The sequence below is a fragment of the Micromys minutus genome (assembly GCF_963924665.1).
Source record: "Micromys minutus genome assembly, chromosome: 4".
NCBI classification, from domain to species: Eukaryota; Metazoa; Chordata; class Mammalia; order Rodentia; family Muridae; genus Micromys; species Micromys minutus.
This window is the reverse complement of record NC_137973.1, coordinates 82,881,091-82,900,859: the sequence shown is the minus strand read 5'-3', so window position 1 is coordinate 82,900,859 and position 19,769 is coordinate 82,881,091. Positions and strand designations below refer to the sequence as shown.

Genomic DNA, 19,769 nt, shown 5'->3' with positions numbered 1-19,769 from the left:
AAGCAGCTCCTTTTATAGTGTCAGGTCACTGGGGTGGAGGATACCTGGCCACTGCTGGGTAATTGAGGGGTGGGGTATACCTGGCTGTTGCTAGGTAACTGAGGGGTGGGGTTTACAGAATCCCAACATTGGGGGACTGGGAATTTGAAATCAATGTCACTACTGATTTCTGAGAACAATGAGGTAAGCCCAGCAGAGTGTGAGGGAGAGGCAAGCCTGATGCCTAGGAGGAAGGCTGGTACTTGAGGTAACCTTGGCAACCAGCTAGTACGTGCGGTAACCTTGGCAGTCTGCTGTTGTGCGGAAACAGAGTGAGGTCAGGTAAAACCACTGCAAAGTGTACAATATTCCCAATCCACAGCTTTTCGAACGTTCGTGGCTGTGGGATTGACTCATTTCCTGAGCATGCATGGGGCGAATCCACGGTTAGATGGTCTTGCCCCCAGGTCTTTCCCCCTCACCAAACTTAAATCCTTCCTTTCTTCTTCTTCCTTTTTCTTTTCTCCTTTATTTTCATTTGCTTTTTAAAAATTTTTTTAAAAGATCTATTTATTTCATGTGAGTACACTGTAGCTGTTTTCAGACACACCAGAAGGGGGCATCTGATCCCAGATGGTTTTCAGCCACCATGTGGTTGCCAGAATTTGAACTCAGGACCTCTGGAAGAGCAGTCAGTGCTCTTAACCCCTGAGCCATCTCTCCAGCCCTCCACTTAAGTATTTTATTCGTTCTTTGACAATTTTTGTATATTTTGATCAGATTCCCCCTCCCCTTACCCTGTCTTCCCCCTTCCCACTGCTGCTGTGTACCCCTCCTTCCCTGAAAGCCGCTCTCCTCTGTTGCAGTAAATATTAAAAAATAATGATGGTTTATCACTTTATCGGCCCTGAGGTCTCACTTCTCAGGCCCGACCCTGATACAGAGCCATGCGCACCTCCGTCATTCAGCCGAGCCAGGTCGGAGCCTTCACCACGGCCCAATTTTGTCCACGCAACTCCCTTCCCTGGCGGTTTTCTACTGCCTGTTCTCTGCCTCTGTCCTGGGGTGTTTCTCTACCCCAAAATCCCACATAAATACAATTCTATAGCCTGATAGCTTTTCATTCAGGTTTATTTGTTCAACTCTCGATCCACAAACCCTCTACGTAACAAGATTACATCAAATAGACAAAGATACAAACTGCCCTTCTATATGAGATATTAGATCTATAAATCCTTAATGTTCATAGCTATTTAACGCCAACCAATACCACCTGGGTCTAGCTGGTCCTTGGGACTCTCCCATCTTGCTATGACCTCTCAGACCTCTCCTCTCTCCTTCGAGCTGGCTTTCCTTTATTCTACTAATTAAAATGGGAAGGTTCAGATGAAGTCACCTGAAGTTTAAGTGACTAGGAAGCCCTTCTTGGGGAAGTGAAATTAACATTAAAATACAAACAGCTTCAGAACAATCTACACTCCTCCTTCAAGCCCGGTTTTGTTTTGACCCAGTGAGTTTAGCCAGGGTTGCCGGCTGAGCGCAAATGTATCACTGAATCCTGGGAGACTTTCCAGCAACGGCATTATTGAAGAAAAAATGGATCTTGTTTTCCAGTGGCCATCGGTTTCCAATATCTCCTTATTTAGCCAAATGCTATCTTACATTCTTACGTGTGTGTGTGTGTGTGTGTGTGTGTGTGTGTGTGTGTGTGTGTGTTTGAGATATGGTCTGTTACCTACCTGGAGCCAAGTAGGCTGGGTGGCAGCTGAGGCCCAGGACCCACCTGACTCTACTCCTGCTCTTGCACTGGGGTTGGACAATTGCACATCAGCCTGAGGAGTTATTTTATTAACCTGTTCAGGTGTTTGTCTGGATATGCACTGTTTGCATGCGATGCCTGTGGAACCCAGGCGAGGGAGTCAGAACCTGTGGAGCTGAGTTGCAGGTGGCCGTGAGCTGCCTAAAGCAGGTGCCAGTAACCAGAGCCCTCTTCAAGAGCAGCAAGTGTTCTGGTCCACTGAGCCATCTCTCCAGTACACCCTCCCCCAAAAAGGTTTATGGAAATGAAATCAGTTCTTCATGCTTGCATGGCAAATGCTTTACTGTCTGAGCTGTCTCTCCAGATCTCCAAGGCCATCTTTTTAGCCCCTCATTGAGACCCCAAAGCTCCTCCGAGAATGCAGTCTAAGCTGTGTTCTCATTTATGGATTTTACGGAGGACCGAACGTTGGCGTGTCACTCCTGCTGGCCTCTGGGAGAGCCTTGCTTTACGGTTGGTTGCCAGTGCTGGGTTATTGATGTGTGTGCTACGGAAGCTCGCTCACTCCGCCTGTCTTCTGCCCTACTGTTCCCGTTCTAAACGGTTCCTCGTCACTTCTAAACACCCTCGACCAGTCAAGAGGTGCCTCGTCTTCCTGCTATCTCCTGCATCTTCCTCTGTGGCTGCTGCGTTCATCGCATTTTTCGAGAATCTTCTCTTTACACTTCAAATCTTTCGGTTGGGGTCTCCTGTATCCAGTGCTGGCTGTACGTAGATGAGGGTGCTCTTGAGTTTCTGATCACCTTGGCTCCACCTCCTGAGGGCTGAGGTTACAAGCGTGTCACTGTGGCTAGGTTATGTGGTGACAACCCAGGGTTTTGTGCTTGTTAGCCACTTCAGCAGCTGAGTCACATCTCCAGCCCCACATTTTATAGTTTCTAAGCATTTTATTCCACTGTGCCTTTAAAATTTTTTTTTATTATATTTATGTACAGAAAACTTAGTGCACATTTAACCCAGTTTAGTGGTGAGTTCTTTAGCCTTTGCCTTTTCTACCTTGGTAACGAAAGCCGGACTTAGGACCCAGGACGTTGCCTCCCTAGTGGCGGTGGATCTTGTCATATCTGTCTTTGTAATTGGTCCTAATAGCTTCCACCATCTTAGCCAGAGCGCCCTTGTCTTCCCAGTTAACCTGTGTGAAGGCAACAGTGGTGCCTGTCTTCCTGTGGACCAGGCGCCCCAGCCTGGCCTATCTCTTGATGATGCAGTAGGGCACCCCCATCTTTCGACACAGGACAGGCAGGAAAACCACCAGCTCAATGGGGTCTGCATCGTGGGCAATCACCACCAGCTGAGCCTTGTTCTCCACCAAGGTGGTGACTATTGACTTCTGCACAGAGGTCAGGTAGTCTCTCAGTTGGGACGTCCCCTTTGCCAGCAGCTTTCTCTCAGCATGGGCCAGTGCTTCTTCTCTTGCTTTGTCTCTGGCCTATAGTTGTGGGCAAGCTTAAGTAGCTGAGCAGCTGTTTGCTGGTCCAGGGCCTGGGTGAACTGGTTAATGGCAGGAGGTACTTTGAGCCACTTACAAAAGATGGCTCTTTGCCGCTGCAGCCTGTTGTAGCAGGGCCTTTTGACAAAACGTGTTAGATATCTTTTGGGCTGGATATCCTGCCAGTGCCGAAGTTCTTGGGTCTTTTCTCAAACAAAGGATTGACCACCTTTTTGGCCCCGTTTCTTCATAATGACAGGGGCCAGGGTCATCTTCTCCTTGGTCTTTTTTTTTTTTTTTTTTTTGGCATCTTGTTCAGTTGAAGGAGAAAGTCACTGTGCCTTTTTTAATGTTATTTTTGTTTCAATTATTATCATTTTTAAACTCACATTCCAGTCTTAAAACTGCAATTTCTCTAAGAAACTTTCCCTATGGGCCTCCCTTTCCCAGCAGCGACAAGTACATACTGTGCCTCATGGCACCAGCGCCGAGTTAACTCAGTGACGTCTTCCTCTCCCTGAGAGCTGGGCTGTTAAGAAGTCTTGTTTGTTAAGTCACCAGATGGTCAGGTTCTCCAGGTACTCCATAAACGTTTGCTACATAAATGCTCACGGTGGATACGTGTGATGAAGCTGAGCAGGTAGACAGTAGAGGGATCAAAGTCTCCTATGGAGTGTGTGGGAGGGGCTTTATGGTGTGTGGGGGGGCTTTGTGGTGTGTGGGAGGGGCTTTAGGGTGTGTGGGAGGGGCTTTATGGTGTGTGGGAGGGGCTTTAGTGTGTGTGGGGGCTTTGTGGTGTGTGGGAGGGGCTTTATGATGTGTGGGAGGGGCTTTGTGGTGTGTGGGAGGGGCTTTGTGGTGTGTGGGGGGGCTTTGTGGTGTGTGGGAGGGGCTTTATGGTGTGTGGGGGGCTTTAGTGTGGGGGGGGCTTTGTGGTGTGTGGGAGGGGCTTTAGGATGTGTGGAATGGGCTTTAGGGTGTGTGTGTGATGGTGGCGGGGGTGGGGGGAGGATTGGGGGACTTTATTCTCCAGACCAGAAGAGTGATTTGATTTTTAGAAGGTACAGAAATTCCTGACTCTTGTTCTAAACGTAGAACTTAACCATGCACTTGCTCTGTTTTCTCTATAAATAAGGTTTGGTTTGCTGGTATCTTCTGGATTTATGTTCTTTTGCCTACGGAGTTTGCTAACAGTCACTTCGTGTCTTTGTGTACTTAGTATTCTCCTAGGAACTATGTGTGTGTGTGTGTGTGTGTGTGTGTGTGTGTTTATATCCCCCCAAACATTTTCATGTGAAAACTTCAAGAAAAATGACTCATTTTGAGACATAAAAGGGAGGCCGGTGAGGAGGCTCCTTGGGTAAGGGCACTTTGGCCAAGCATGGGACCCTGAGTTCCACGCCCAGGGCTCGTGTACTGGAAAGGCAGCACTGCCTGCCACAGGTTGTCCTCTCCCTTCCATGTTCCTAGTATGGCACATGCTCATATCTATGCACACACATGCACGCTCATATCTGGACACGTGCATTCAGGAATGAGAAACGCAGACCAAGAAGCAGCAGAGAGAAGAGAGCACTGGCCTGAGGAGCTGATTAGGCAGAGAGCCCTCCCTTTTGCTCACTTCTCCAGCTATCTGGAGTCTGCAGTAGGTAGGCTATGCAAGAGATAGAGACACTCAGATAACCTGGGCAGACTGTCTGGGCGACTGGGATGAACTACCCTCGAGCAAGAGGCTAATAAGCTCCTTTGTGGGGCTGGGAGACGGCTCAGCAGGTAAGGTAGTGGTGTGTCAGTCAGAGGCCCCAAGTTCAAATGTCCAGAACCCACGCAAATCCTGCTATGATATCATGTCTACAATCTCAGTGTCTGTGGAAAGATGGAGACAGGAGAAGCCCTGGAGTATTAGAGCCTGTTGTCCCGGTGGATATGCCAGTGAGCAAAAGGAGAGTCTGACTCAAGCAAGGCAGATGAGAACTACCCTCTGACACACACACACACACACACACACATGCACGCACGCACACTCACACCATTGGTTTTTAAAGCAGACAATCTCTTTGTTGGTTTTTTTTTTTTTTTTTTGCTGGGGGACTATATAATTTTCTGTGCCCCACATGATGAGTCACAAATCACTTTTTCAGATAGCGTCTCTGTGTGTCAGGGTCCAGTATCAGCAGGTCAGGACCCTCTCGTGCCTGTGGTTCCTTGATTCAGCTCTATGCTGCCTGAAGTGTCAAGTGGGGTAGGGAGGTGAAGACTGAGGAGTCATGCATTCTGACACAGCTTGAATGAGGGGAAAATTAGCCACGCCCATTCTCTAGGGCCTCCATGTATCTCCATGTATCATCTTCTCTTGTCTGAACGGTTTTCCTCTGGTGTTTCCTATTAACCTGCTCTTTACTGGAGAGCACAGAGCATCCCAAAGCCTTCCCTCTACCTTGGGACCGAATTGTATGCCTCTCCCCTGCATGTCAGTGGCTCTTCTCCGACGGTTGTTCTCTTCTCTGTGATCCTGAGAGCTACTCTGGGCAGGGACCAGCATTAGGCTACAGTTAAAGTTTTATAATGCTAAGCCTTTTATTATGGAAACTTAAATGCTAAAGCAAGAGGGTAATATAATTTATTCCTGTGCCCAGAGCCAGCAGCTATCAAACATTTGCCAACATTTCTTCCTCTCATCCTCCACTAAAGGAGTTTCTATTGTCACCAAACAGAGGAACGCACACGAGGCAAATAATGTGAATAATAAAGCAACTGAACGACCTTGAAGCCAGGAGATAGGAGATAGACCACTTCCCAAAGAGCCTTTAGTATTTCCTCTGATAAGAGCAACCACTGTCTTGAATTTTATGGTAATGAGTCTCTCACAGATCTTTACCATGTTTAGAAATGATTTATGAGTACAGGTGTCACATGCATGCAGATGCTGAGACGGCTGGAAAAGGACATTGGATCTCTTGGAACTGGAGTTACAGATGGTTTTGAGCTGCCGTATGGATGCTGGGAATTGAGCCTGGGTTTTCTGCAAGAGCATCCAGTGCTCCTAACTACAGAGCAATCTCTCCAGCTGTGATATTTATGATTTTATCACTTCAGTATACCCCAACCCCTTTAAAAATCGAGGCAGTGTTCTGTATGGTACTAAACTCAATCTGTAAACAAGAAAGACCTTCAACTTCTTAAACCTTTTATATTCCCTTTATTTATTTATTTGCACATGGAGTGCACAGCTCTTATGTAGGTGTGAGGTTGGACAATAGTGCACAGGAATTGGTGCTCTCCTTCCTCCCGGGGGATCCAGGAGCCCAACTTAAGGCATCAGTTTGGTGACAGACACCTTTATCCCTCTAGTCAGCTTTTGGCTTTCCATTTCTGAACCTCCTGTCCTACCTTGTTAAATTTGGGAGACTACATGACCAAACTCAGTAATAATCATTAGTTTCAAGGGACAAATTATGTGCTGTTAAGACTTGAACCTTAGTGGTGGGTGCTAGGGCTTCACGGATGCTTGGTTAAGATAATGTAGCATAACTGCTGTATGTTACCATAACATAATCAGTTATCACTTCCCCCATACATAAAAATAAACCTGGCTAGATGCGTTCTGAACACCGATTATATACAGTTGGTAGTGGCGGGAATGGGGCAGAGGCCTGGAAAGGGAAGGAAGGCATCATGAGTGTAACCACATCCCATGGCATCTTCCAGGCGCTAGAAGTGATACGTTGTCACCAAGGAGTCAAAATGGAATGATTCCTAAAAGTCTTTGTGTGTTTCCTGGAAGGGTTTCCTCTTGTCTCCAGAGGATAAACCCCTGAGCTAGCCAAGGGTGTTCCCTGAAACTTATTAGAGAGAAGTAGCTAATTAACAAATAGCTTTGGGCTAGATGCTTGCCGAGGTAGAGAGGAGAGAGGCAAGAGAAGAGGCGGCTTCTCTGAGTTAAGATACAAGCAAACGAACCTTAGCCACCGCCTTAGGAACTGCAGTTCTTGTGTAGGGCTGAGTGTTTGGGGTATTAAAGTTATAGCTGGAAGTCAAAGCTGAGACTTTGCTGATACTGACAAGGTTCTGCAGGTTTTCTGGACATCTGAAAAACAGGAAGCGACTTTAGCGTTCGCTAGTGGCAGGCTGTTCATGGTTCAGAAATGTATCTGCCCTCTGTTAGTGGCTGAGTGGGTTATGAACTCAAGCATTGAGAAAGCATCTTTGTTATGTGTATAAAAATCTCCCTGGAGATAAAGTCCTAGAGCGACAGCTCCAACTGTTTATTTGGTGGCTGAGACCCAGGATCCACATGTCAGTTGGTAAAAGTCACGGGTTCCTAAGTTACAGTGTTAAAGTGGCCTTGGAGGGTTACACGGTGTCAGAGTTAAGGAGCCTGTGATTCTGCATCTCTGTTACGATGATTCACACATCCAGGCGTCACTTTCATGTAGTGGTGGCTAGTTATTTGGTGTTAGCACCATTTCCTTCCTGACCCAGGGCCAATTCTGATCCAGGCTCCTAAGCTTGAGTTCTGCTTTCTATCAGGATGTCCCCATTCCTGTCACTTCTGTCTCTCTCAGTATTCTTTGTATTTCCCACTTTCAGGCTTGATTTTCCTGTCTGTACATATGGGTGGGAGAAGGGAAATACACACCAAGAAAACACAGGGTCTACATATGTAGTTCTGGCTGTCCTATAACCAGACTGACTTGAACTTACAAATGTCTACCTGCCTTTGCCTGTGCCTCTGAAGTGCTGGGTTTAAATGTGTGCACTGCTATGTCAGCCTCCACAGCTGATTCTTAACTTTATACACAAATTTGTCTAATACTAAATGTGTGGCACATTTTTGCCTCTCTGTAATAATATTTTAAACATCACCTATCTATACACACAATTTTAAAATAATATATTAATTAACCATAATATTGGAGAGAAACATAGTTTTTAGTATACAGATATTTAGAAAAAAATTGAAGAATCATGAAATAATCAGGTGTTTGTTGTTATAGGTGGTAAAAAATGAATTTAACCATAATAAAAATAGAATAATATCTCACTGAATGTTTATATATTTTTGGTCTTAGGGTTTTACTGCTGTGAACAGACACCATGACCAAGACAACTCCTTTTTTTTTCATTTTAAAAGTAGTAGTTTATTAATTCATTGAGATTTTAAAAAATTTTATTGAACATTCTCTGCATTTACATTTCAGATGTTATTGCCTTCCCCAATCCCATCCCCCCTCCCCATCCCATTGCCTCCATGAAGGTGCTCCCTCTCCCAGCCACCCTCTCCTACCTCAGCACCTTGACATTCCCCTACACTGGAAAAACGAACCATCACTGGACCAAAGGCCTCTTCTCCCATTGATGTCAGAGAATGCTGTCCTCTGCTGCATATGCACCTGGAGCCATGGGTCTCTCCATGCGAACTCATTGGTTTGTGTTTTAGTCCCTGGGAGCTGTGGTGGATTTGGTTAGTTGATCATTTTGTTCTTCCCATGGGGTTGCAGACCATTTCAGCTCAAGGCAACTCTTATAAGGACAATATTTAATTGGGGCTGGCTTAGAGATTCAGAGGCTCAGTCCATTATCATCAAGGTGGGAACATGGCAGCATCCAGGCAGGCATGGTGCAGTCAGAGCTGAGAGTTCTACACCTTCATCTGAAGGCTGCTAGCAGAATACACACTTTCAGGCAGCTAACATGTAGGTCTTGAAGCACATGCCTACAGTGACACACCTACCCCAACAGGGCCACACCTCCTAACAGTGTCACCCCTGTGCTGAGCATACACAAACAATGACATTCTCATTCTTTTCTCACCTGTTTTGTTTTTTAGGACAGGATGTCACTCTGGGGTTTACCATATAACCCAGGCCGGGTTGAGCTTGTGGCAATTCAGTGTGAGCCTCCTAAATGCTGGGAGTATAGATGTGGGCCTCCACGCCCAGCTTACTTTGTCTTCATATGTGACATTTAAACTTTGTAAATGTTTAACCTTTGTAACATATGTGTGTGTGTGTATACACATGCACATGTGTGTGTATGTGAGCATGAGTGCATGTGTGTGACCATGTGTATGTATGTGGGGTTGTGTATATGCATATGCATGTGTGCATGTATGTACTTGTACACATATGAAGGTTAGAGGACAACTTTCATGAGTTGATTCTGTGGATCTCAGGAATGAAACTCATGTAGGTCATCAGGCTTATATGGCAAGTGCTTTTACCTGCTGAACCATCTTGCTGGCCCATGACATTTTCAACTTCAATTTTATTTCTTTTGTGTTTTGTTTATGTATTGGACTTTTGCCTTATACTGTGTGTGTTTCTGGTGCTGGAAGAGGACAGAAGAAGCCTTGGATGCCCTGGAACTGGAGTGATAGGAGTGTGGGTGTTGGGAATTGAACCCAGGCTCTGGAAGAGCAGCCAGTGCTCTTAACTTCTAAGCCATTACTCCAACCTCCCGTGGAAATTTAAAATAGAGAACCACCAAGTAATGTTTGTGAACACTGGAAATGTTTTTATTGCAACACAGCAACACCAGGAGATGACTGAAATGCTTGCTGAAGGTCCGGCAATGTAGGCAGTGCACTTGTTAGTGCTGCCACTGTCTCACATGAAAGGTTCTTGCTTTTGCATAAAACAAACGGGTCTTTGATTTGCATGGTCAGTGCAGTCTAGGAGATGTCAGAACAAAGAATACTTACTTTGCTTGTAACACAGAGCCTAGGCTGAAGTAATTGTATTTCCCACCTTGTCAGTCTGATATCTAACAAGACTCTTGAAAATTATTTTGGAATGTTTTTGAATTCTTCACCAAGCCAGGCAGTTCATATGGCATCTCTGAGCCGTCCCAAACCTTCTGCAAATGCCAGTGTCACCTGATCATTGTAAGAACCAAGAACTCTCCCAGATCTCAGCTCTTTCCTTAGAGATTGGTGCCACCCACTCCAGCGCTAGTACCATCCATTGCTTGGCTCCTGGCTACTGTAGGTGATGCTTCACACCAGGAGGCAGGAGAACATCTCTGCTGGGTTTAGATCAATCTTTTGGAATGCTTTGGTTCTTGTCTAGATGCTGAAAATAGAAATCCAGGCAAGCACTGAGCCACAGTTCTGACTCTTACAGGTTTAGAACACTCAGAATAAGAGCATGCAGTTACAATGGCTCAAAGTGGTTACAATGTTTCAAAGTAGTTACAATGTCTCAAAGCGGTTACAATGTCTCAAAGTGTCACAGGTTACAGGGTTCTTGACAGACATCGAGCCAGCTGGTGCAAAAGAAAAGCATGGGCTTTGAGATCAGGTAGGGAGGTTGGTTTGGGGAAGGCATTCCTCTGTATATTATTGCTAAGCACAGAAAGTACTGCGGTATGTGGATGCCAGAGTGCAATGTTCAGGAAATACTCCGTCCTCCCATTTTTGTGAGGAAGGTTTCTCCTGCTCTTCCTGCCACATTGGCTACCCCAAGCTCTCTGGTCCTGGCTGAGTAGCAACAGGATTCTCCTCCATTCCTCATCCCTCCATCCCTTATCTCCCCTTCTCAGAGTAGTGAGGAGGGTTACATGTTACAGGATCTGAGGGGGGTTGGGGGAAGGAGCATGTGTGGTCATAAAAATAGAAGCAGGTAACACAGGCTCAGAGTCAGTACCCAGCCTGGAGCCAGGGGCCCGGTACTGCTCGTTCTGGCTCTGGTGTGGTGACACATTCTTGGGAGTTGAGCATGGAACCCAGTAGTAGTCTGCCAGCTTTGGAGAGCCCTTCTGACCTGTGGGTCCTCTCTCATCCCCCAGAGACTCTGCCTGCCCAGTATGAGGGGATCTTGAAGGCTGAATAGACATGGTGCTGGCAAGCAGAGGGTGGGAAGAAACTATGGTGGGGGGACAGGAGTGGGGAGCGGGGAGCAAGCTTAAGCAATCCCCAGCACAGAGGCCTTTACTTAGGCCTGTGATCTACCCATCCACAGAGACCTGTCAGCCCTTCCATTTTGCCCCAGTGTTTGGTCCTAGAGATCCCCCATCCCTATAGCAAGAAAGGAGTCAAAACTGAGCACCCCCAACCTAGCAGAAACCTCACACATTGTTTGCAATAAGGGAAGCCATACTGTGTGTTTGGCCACTCCCTCCCACTCTACCCATTCATTCCTTACATTTTCCAGTTTCCGAATAAAGATGAAAGTTCCGGAGGTGGTCTCCCTTCTTCTCCCAAATTCATTAACCTCATCTAGGGAATCCAAAAGAACTTTTTTTCTAACAACTTTCAAATGTCTTGGTCCAGAATCCATGTTTCAGTCCTTCGCTCTCTCTTTCTGATAGTTTCTTTAGTGTGTCCTTTTCCAAGGGTTTGGTTTGCTGTCTGAATTCCTACTCTAGACTGTAGTAACAGAGCTCCCTCTGCTCTAAACTATAGGAACAGAGCTCCCCATAACTCTGGTCTTGTTTTGTTTATGTGTGTATGTACATGTGTGTATGGATGAATTCGTGTGTGTGTCTGTGTGTGTATGTATGTATGTGTGTGTATGAATGAGTGTGTATTAATGAGTGTGTGTGTGTGTGTGTGTGTGTGCGCGCACATGTGTACACATGCAGACAAACTCACAAAAGGCATCAGATACCGGGAGCTGGAATTAGAGGTGGTTGTAAATTCTCTGACTGGGTGCTGGGAGCTGAGCTCCAGCCCCTGACAACTGCAACATGCCTAACACCTTCGCTTCAGTCCCCATTTAAGTCATTTTCAAATGCCACCTGCTCGTTAGACATTTTATTCTATGTGTTACAGGTCAGCTTCCCAGGTTAATAGGATCAGAGTTCTTCTTTCTGGAAAACAAGGTGGAATACGGAGCTTAAGGATTCTCTTGATGCCGAACAACCATCTTTACCACTGAAAGTTCAGGATTGTCTCATCACATGTTCATTGTGTTTGTGAGCCATCCCACTGCGCCACAATGTGACACACTGACCTAGTCTCCTCATCTGGCTGTGTTCTTCCCCACCTTTCGCATCAAGGAGGGAGACACTTTATGGAAGATAATTGGTTCAGAAAGCTGGAAACAGAAGCATCGTTTGATTTATGATGTCTTGAAGTTGGCAAGCAGCTTCCATTACACAGATAGGACAAGCTAAACAGCCTCCGTCCTTGCAGGGATGGTGTGGGAGAAGGCAATGTCTCACTTGCTAGGGTAGCGTCTGGGTTGTGACCACACAGACAAGATTAAATCCCAAGCCCTCCTGCCCTTCTCTTGGGTCTCAGGAACTGCTTTGCGATTTTGACTTTCTGAGATAAGTAGTTCCTTCAATTAGACCTCATAGCAGAAAAATTTGTTCCTTTAGTTATTCTGGGAAGTCATTTGGTGGTTTAAAAATATGGATTTGACTTTCTTTTTTTTTTTTTTTTTGATAGAATTCCTTTGTCATACTATTTTAGTCGTTAGAAACACTGGGAAAAAGTAGTTGTGCTGGCCAAGGATTACACAGAGTGATTCACTTTTTATTTAAGGCTTGCCATTGCTGACCTCGGGAGGCTAATTTAGAACTGAATCATTTATAGAAAGTTCTACCCTGTTCGAGGCAGGTCTTTCTACAATATCCTTATGAGGGGCTAAATAAAGCACACAGTATCATGTTTCTAAATGTCTGCCTTGTTGCCAATTTTATATCTTTCCTAAGCTGTGAAACTGTTTCTAGTGACTACAGGCGTTAAGGCACTGTGTGTAACATGATGCATTGTTTGGAGCAATATTAGAGATTTAGTGTGTATGTTATATTGAGAAAATACTATGCAGGGTCTTGGAATGACTGCTTATAATACAGAGAAATGAATGTAAGTGGTTTAAAATGACCAGAACTGACATTAGAAGAAACCATCTTAATTATAATAATTCAAATTGAGCAATCTTGCTTTGATGGTCTTTGTACATTCCTTAAGCGTGACTTTTAGAGCCATTTACAAGAAGTTAATTTTGGAAGCTGTCTTACTTTTTTAGAAAGCGAACAGTTTGCTCCACAAACTATTTAGTTTTACATAGTATAAAATTCATAAGCTCTGAATCGTAGAAGTTTCTTTATGAAGACTGAATTTATATTAACAACATAGATAAAGAATTACGATTTAGGGGGAAAAAAACCCACTGAAGCCTGAATTTTTGCTGTGACTTTGACCTTAGACAAACAAACTCTCTGTGGTCTGAGCTGATGTCCTGTCTGTCTACCTCTGAGTCAGAGGATTAGTTGTGCTTAGGCACTGGGGGGTGATGGGGGCTTAGATGGTCCTGTGCAGATGTTAGATCTCAGAGACGAACTGGAGGGCACAGAGATTGGAATTAGTCAACCATGGCCAGAGTCCTAGACAAAATTTCTTTTTACTCTCGAAGCCATTATTTTCTAAGGCAGGAGAAAATAGATAAAAAGGCAAGCCTGCAGACGTAGCTCAGTGCTCCTAAAGATTATTTTGGGAGACAACCTGTGTCTGACATGGTGCCTGTGTGGAAGTTGGAGGACAGCGTTCAGCAGTTGATTCTCTTCCTTCATCTTGTGTTGAGGCAGGGCCTCTCTTGTTCTGTCTAGGTGATTCCTATGTGAGCGTTTGGATGATTCCGTTTGCCTCCCAGCTCTGTGTAGGAATATTGGGAGTACAGAGATGAGCAACTTCATTTGGCTTTTGTGTGGATTCTGGAGACTGAACTCCTTTTGTCGGGCTTGTGTGGCAAGCACATAACCCCTGAGCTACCTCACTGGCCCTGAAGCATGTTCTAATCATTCTTGGGACCACGCCCTAAAACAAACAGATAAACAAATACATCTGCAGGTTGTTTATTTCTTGTCAGAAAGGCTTAGAATTCCATGTATTCTGGATTTTCAGTTTCATTTTGGATTTTGGAATATTTGCACATTTAATACAAGGTTTATTTACAAATTGTTTAATTTCATACACCTAAACAGAAGATAATGGTGTATAACACTTTAAAAAGTAATTTTGGGTAGAAAACAAAAATTTGTGGTATAGAATATTTCATAATATACTGAGGTACAAGATGTTTTGTATTGTGGAATGTTCTGAATTTGGACTTTCAAAATAGTGTTGCGCAACCTGAAAGACACCATTACCTGGATCTGTTGTAACTTCAAGCTGTTTAAGTAGCTGGTACCCACAGTGCATCAGTCTCTTGTACTTAATATTGGTCTTTATTCTTTTACACTTCCATCTGTTCAACATGTTTTCAGTGTTATAGTTAAAGTAGATGCTGGTACCCACTGTGCAAAAGTGGGAGCCCACAATCAAACAGTGCATATCTCACCCCAGTACCAGCACAGTTAGGAAATAATTTTGAGTTATATATATATATATATATATATATATATATATATATATATATATATTATAGAACATGTTTACTCTTTGTGAGTGTGATGGTTTGAATAAGAATGGCCCCAGAGGTTCATAGATTTGCATGCTTAGCTACCAAGGAGAAGAACTGTCTGAAAGGATTAGAAGGATTAGGAGGTGTGGCCTTGTGGGAGGAACTGTGTCATTGGGAGTAGGCTTTGAGGTTTTGAAAGCCCACACCAAGCCCAGTCTCTCTCTGTTTTGGATTATGGTGTAGCTCTTAGCTGCTTCTCCAGCAGCTTGTTTGCATGGTTCTGGCATGATGATAATGAACTAAGCCTGTGAAATTCTTAGCCAGCCCCAGTTAAATGGTTTCCTTCCTAAGAGTTGCTTTGGTTATGTTGTCTCTTCCCAGCAATAGAACAACGACTAAGCCATGGACCATCATACAGCAGAAGATGCTGATCTTTTTGGAAGACTTTTTGTTTTTGGAGGGGGTCATTAGACAGTCTTCGCTGACCTAGAACTCACTATCTAGACCAGTCTTTGAAAGTTAGACAATATGAAACTCCCAGGTTCCGCAGTTAACAGCACTGGATGCTCTTTCTGAGGATCAGAGTTCAGATATCAACCCATATCAGGGCTCACAACCACCTGTAACTCCACCTCCAAGGGCATCAGATACATCTAGTATCCTTAGACACCCTCACTTAGGTGTATACACCCTATATACATACTTAAAAATAAATAAATAAATCTGAAAAAAAAAGAGAAAGAGACTAGCCTATGTCAAACCTAGTAATTAACAACAGAAAGGCAATCACATAGTTTTCTTATGTGTAATTATGGGGTGAAAATCTTCACATGAGAGGGTGAATGCTTGGTTTATTCATTTTCAATTTCTCCTCTTTTATTTGCTGCAGTGACACTGCTGATATTTCTATCATTCTTATTTGAGATGAAGGGTATGGGGGAAAAAAGCAAGATTCTTGGGAAAACTGAGATATAAGAAAACAGGTATATAAAAATTTTCAGAATTGTTACTTTAGATAGCCACAGAAGATAACTGCTTACACCTAAAATGAACCCATAAGAATGGGTGTGTCTCTGACTCTCCTGTTGGTTGCCTTGTCCAGCCTCCATCTGAGGGTTTTGTGTAGTCTTTTTGTATCTTTTTTTTGTTGTATTTGGTTGTTGTCTCTTGGAGGCTTGCTCTTTTCTGAAGGAACCGGTAGGGGAAGTGTTTCTGGGAAAGGAGAGCTGGGGGAGGGGGTGGGGGTGGGTAAAGAATATACAGCAGGAGAGAGGGGTTTGGAGGAGTAGAAACTTTGGTCAGACAGAGTATATTGTATGAGAGAAGAATCTATTTGCAACAGTTAAAACACCACACCCACAAAGAATGCATTTCTAGGTGTGCAAACCATGGCTTCTTTATTCACATATTGTCAGAACACTAGACTCTTGGGCCAGCATAGTTCCTGTCTAAGGAAAACATCAAACAAAAGGGAGCTGGAAATGAACTTCCTGGAGTTTTAAAAAGAATTTGGATGTGTTGGGGGGTTGTTTGCTCATCTGTGTCTTGGCTAGAGTATCTCCTGAAGCAGTAGAGGCAAATATCCATTCTGTGCCATCCACAAGAGGATACAAAGTATCTTTGTAGCATGTGTAACCACAGGAAATGTAGCACTGCTGGATACTGCTGGTCCTGCCCTCTAGCTGTCCTGGCCAGATGAGTGTCAATGATCAGTAGTAATAAGTCCTTGGCAACAATGTAAAAACCCTGGGAAAGTAGCAATTCAAGCATAAACTCGGGGTGGGGGGTGGGGGGGTGGGGGTGGGGAATGCTGTCCATAAGTAATGTGATGTATTAGTCTGGGTGGTCCAGAGTATCAGAACTGATAGAATTTATATATTTGTATATTTTTCATATCTTTAGATGAAGGGGACTTATTAGACTTATTAGTTCAACAATGGCCATGTCCATCACTTCAGCTTCACTTAAATTGCATTTTGAATCAGTATGAAGCAGAAGAAATAAAATCTCTCTCTTTTAAAAAGATAAGGCTGGGCATGGTCGTGCACTCCTTTAACCCCAGCACTCCAGAGGCCGATCTCTGGGTGTTCAAGGCCAACTTGGTGTACAGAGTGGGTCTAGATAGACTCGTTAAGCAGAAAACCTGGGAAACCAAGCAAACAAAAAGATATATTTATTGGCCTAGACATGCATGTTCATGGGAGTGTGTGCGTTACTACTATGCATGTGCATCCTGGGGACCTTGAGGATTAGAACTTATATTTTGGAGGGGAATCTCGTAGTTTAAACCACTTTGACGTTAAAGAGAGTTGAACTCAGATCCTTGCTTTGACAAGTGATGACTCTGTGACTGTAAGCAAATTAATTTATCTGCCACGTCTGCATTTTCTGTTTGATGTGAGGATAACTCGTCCTTTATGTAGTCTTAAATGAGATTGTGGTTGTAAATCACTTAGCAGAGGGTGTGGTCTTCAGAAATGTTGAAGACTTGCCTCAAACTCTATCCACACACCAACTACTAATATACTTTATGACAGGAACTATTACATTATAGATTGAGGACTAATTCATTCAATAGATATTTATTGAATAAGTTCACTAATGGTCAGGGTGTTGAAGAAGACTAATCTAAAAGGTTCCTTTCTCTCTTTGCAGATCTTATTTTGTACTTTAAACACACCTAAAATAGACATGGACAAACTTCTGGGCAGTCAGCTGGGTCTCGAAGATTTCATATTTGCCCATGTGAAAGGCACAAGGAAGGAAGTGAACGTTTATAAGTCAGAGGACTTGCTGGGACTCACCATCACAGATAACGGCTCTGGCTACGCTTTTATTAAGGTCAGTTTTTGAAAAAGAAAAAATTAAAACAATCTTCCAGATCAAGGAGAATTACAAGTTCTCTTCGGGGTGAGCTAGCTAGCTCGGCTGGGGTTCACAAATTGGTATTTCACTTCTTAACAAATGTTTGAAGATAGAATTTTTGAAAACCTCTCCCCTTTGCTTTATGCATCCTCTACAGTTTAGATCTTAGAAGGGTGGACCGGCCCCAGGGCCTTCTCGTTAATCATGCAATTGGCCTGCTTCTGTCGATCTGAGGACTTCCTGAATGATTTTTAGAGATTTAATGTTACTTATAACTGCACAGTTGTTTTTAAGTATATGTGCTGCTGAATCAAGCACACTATAAAAATATTCTTCAGAGTTATCTTGATAATCTAATTCTTTTTTTTGAATAAAAAAAGTAATATAGAGTTGTAAGGAGAAGTCTAAAATAGTGTGAAAATGAGAATAGCCAAGAAAAATTCTGCTGTAATAAGTATGGCCATGCCATCCTGTGTGTGCACACGTCTGTGCATCTGCTCTAATGAGTATAGCTATCTCCATCCTGTGTGTGCACGCTAATATGGGTTGATTCAGAAACCCCTGTGCATGCTAAATTCTGTGCCTGTTTAAGTGTACAATACAAATAGCAGAGTGTTTGTGTATAACCCATGTACATCCTCCTACATAGCCTAAATCTCTAGATCTCTTATGACATCTGTATAAATAGTTATGTGTCACGTTGCTTAGCGACCAAGGGAACGTCTGTGTATGTCCAGTGCAAACACAGTTGTTGCATGGTTTCTTGAGGCAGCAGTGTTTTGTTGTGTAGCCAGGACTACACAGCAAGTCCATGGAGTCCTCAAGTGATTCTCCTGCCTCATGGTTGGCTGCTGTATTAATTAGCCAAGGTTCTTTATAGTCACAGGACTTACAGAATGTCTTTATATATTAAGGGGACTTACCATAATGTCTTACAGTCTGTGTCTAACTAACCCAACAATGGTCCACCAAGAATCTAGTAGTTGCTGAGTTCTACGAGGCTAGTTGTCTCAGCTGGTCTTCTGTATAAACTGGAATCCAGGTTGGAACAGATGTGCTAGCCAATAAATGCAAGCAGGTGAAGAGCGGGCCTTCCTTCTCCCAGTGTTCTTAGGTAGAAGGTATGTCTCAGGTTGAAGGTGTGTACCACCACTCCTGGATCTGGAACTTGCTTTGTCCCAGGCTGGCCTTGAACTCAGGGATCTGCTTGCCTCAGTCTCTTAGGAAAAAGGCGTGTACAATCTTGCCTGGGCTCAGTGTTTCATGGCCACTATGCCTCAAGATCTGGATCAAAAGCGTGTGTCACCCCATGTCAAAATCCAGGTCAGAAGCCTGTGTCTTCTGGCCTCAAGATCTGGGTCACAGGTGTGCCTTGCGTTTCTGGACTGTAGTTCATTCAGATGTAGTCAAGCTGATGACCGGGAGTAGCCATGTTGTCTTAATAGCAGCTGGCTTACACAGAATGCTCATCAGATGCCAGTCCTCTCTGCATGCACTTTTGTTTAACCTCCACAGTAATCCTAGCTTGATTTATTTTATTTTAATCTTATTTGTGTTGTGGTGGTAGCTGTGACAGGGTGTGGCTTGTGTGTGTGTGTGTGTGTGTGTGTGTGTGTGTGTGTATCTGTATGTTTGCACTCGAGTTCAAGTGTGTGTAGGCCAGAGGCTGATGTTGGATGGCTTCTTTAGCCACGTATTTTATGTTTTGCGACAAGGTCTTTCACCGAATCTCTAGCTCACAGATTAGGTTAGGATGGCTGTCAAGTGAACCTTTGGGATTGCCTGATCCACCTCCCTATTGCTGGGATGCCTGCCTGGCTCTTTATGTGGCTGCTGGAGACCTAAGCTGGAGTTGCATAGCACAGACTTTGCCAACCAAACTATCTCCCATTCTCACAACAATCTTATTTTATTGGCATGATGTCTTTTTAAATTTCCAGTATGGTATATTTTTTAAAATGCACAGTTTGATGAACGTTCATGTGCTAGCACCAGTACAGTGGTGTGAGACTCAAAGGGTCATAGGGATCACATGTCTGCGAGCCCTAAGGCTCCCTGTGCACCCTTCCAGCTGACACCTGCCCTGAAAGGTGATACCCACTGCCACTTACTTCTTGAGATTTATAGAACCATGCATTACATATCTGCAGTCTCTGCCTTTCTCTGTGTGTAGGATGATGTCATTATGCAACAAGGCAGGTCCAGGATAAGGTGAAGCTTATCATTGGATGAGAAGGATGGGCAGGCGGGGGGGGGGAAGTCTAGGAAGGAGGAGAGGAGAAGGAGAAGTGGGAGATTCAGCATGTAAAATGGGAATGACCCATCT

At 44.1% G+C, this 19,769-nt stretch overlaps 1 protein-coding gene across 1 annotated transcript in view; it reads left to right on the top strand.

Moving 5' to 3' along the window:
• Positions 1-19,769, top strand: part of GIPC2 (GIPC PDZ domain containing family member 2) — a gene marked incomplete at its 5' end in the record, with an annotated part of 65,725 nt that overhangs the window by 9,451 nt on the left and 36,505 nt on the right. The window contains one exon of the mRNA XM_080916573.1: positions 17,234-17,419. Coding sequence (XP_080772699.1) covers positions 17,234-17,419 — 186 coding nt within the window. The remainder of the gene's footprint in view (positions 1-17,233; positions 17,420-19,769) is intronic.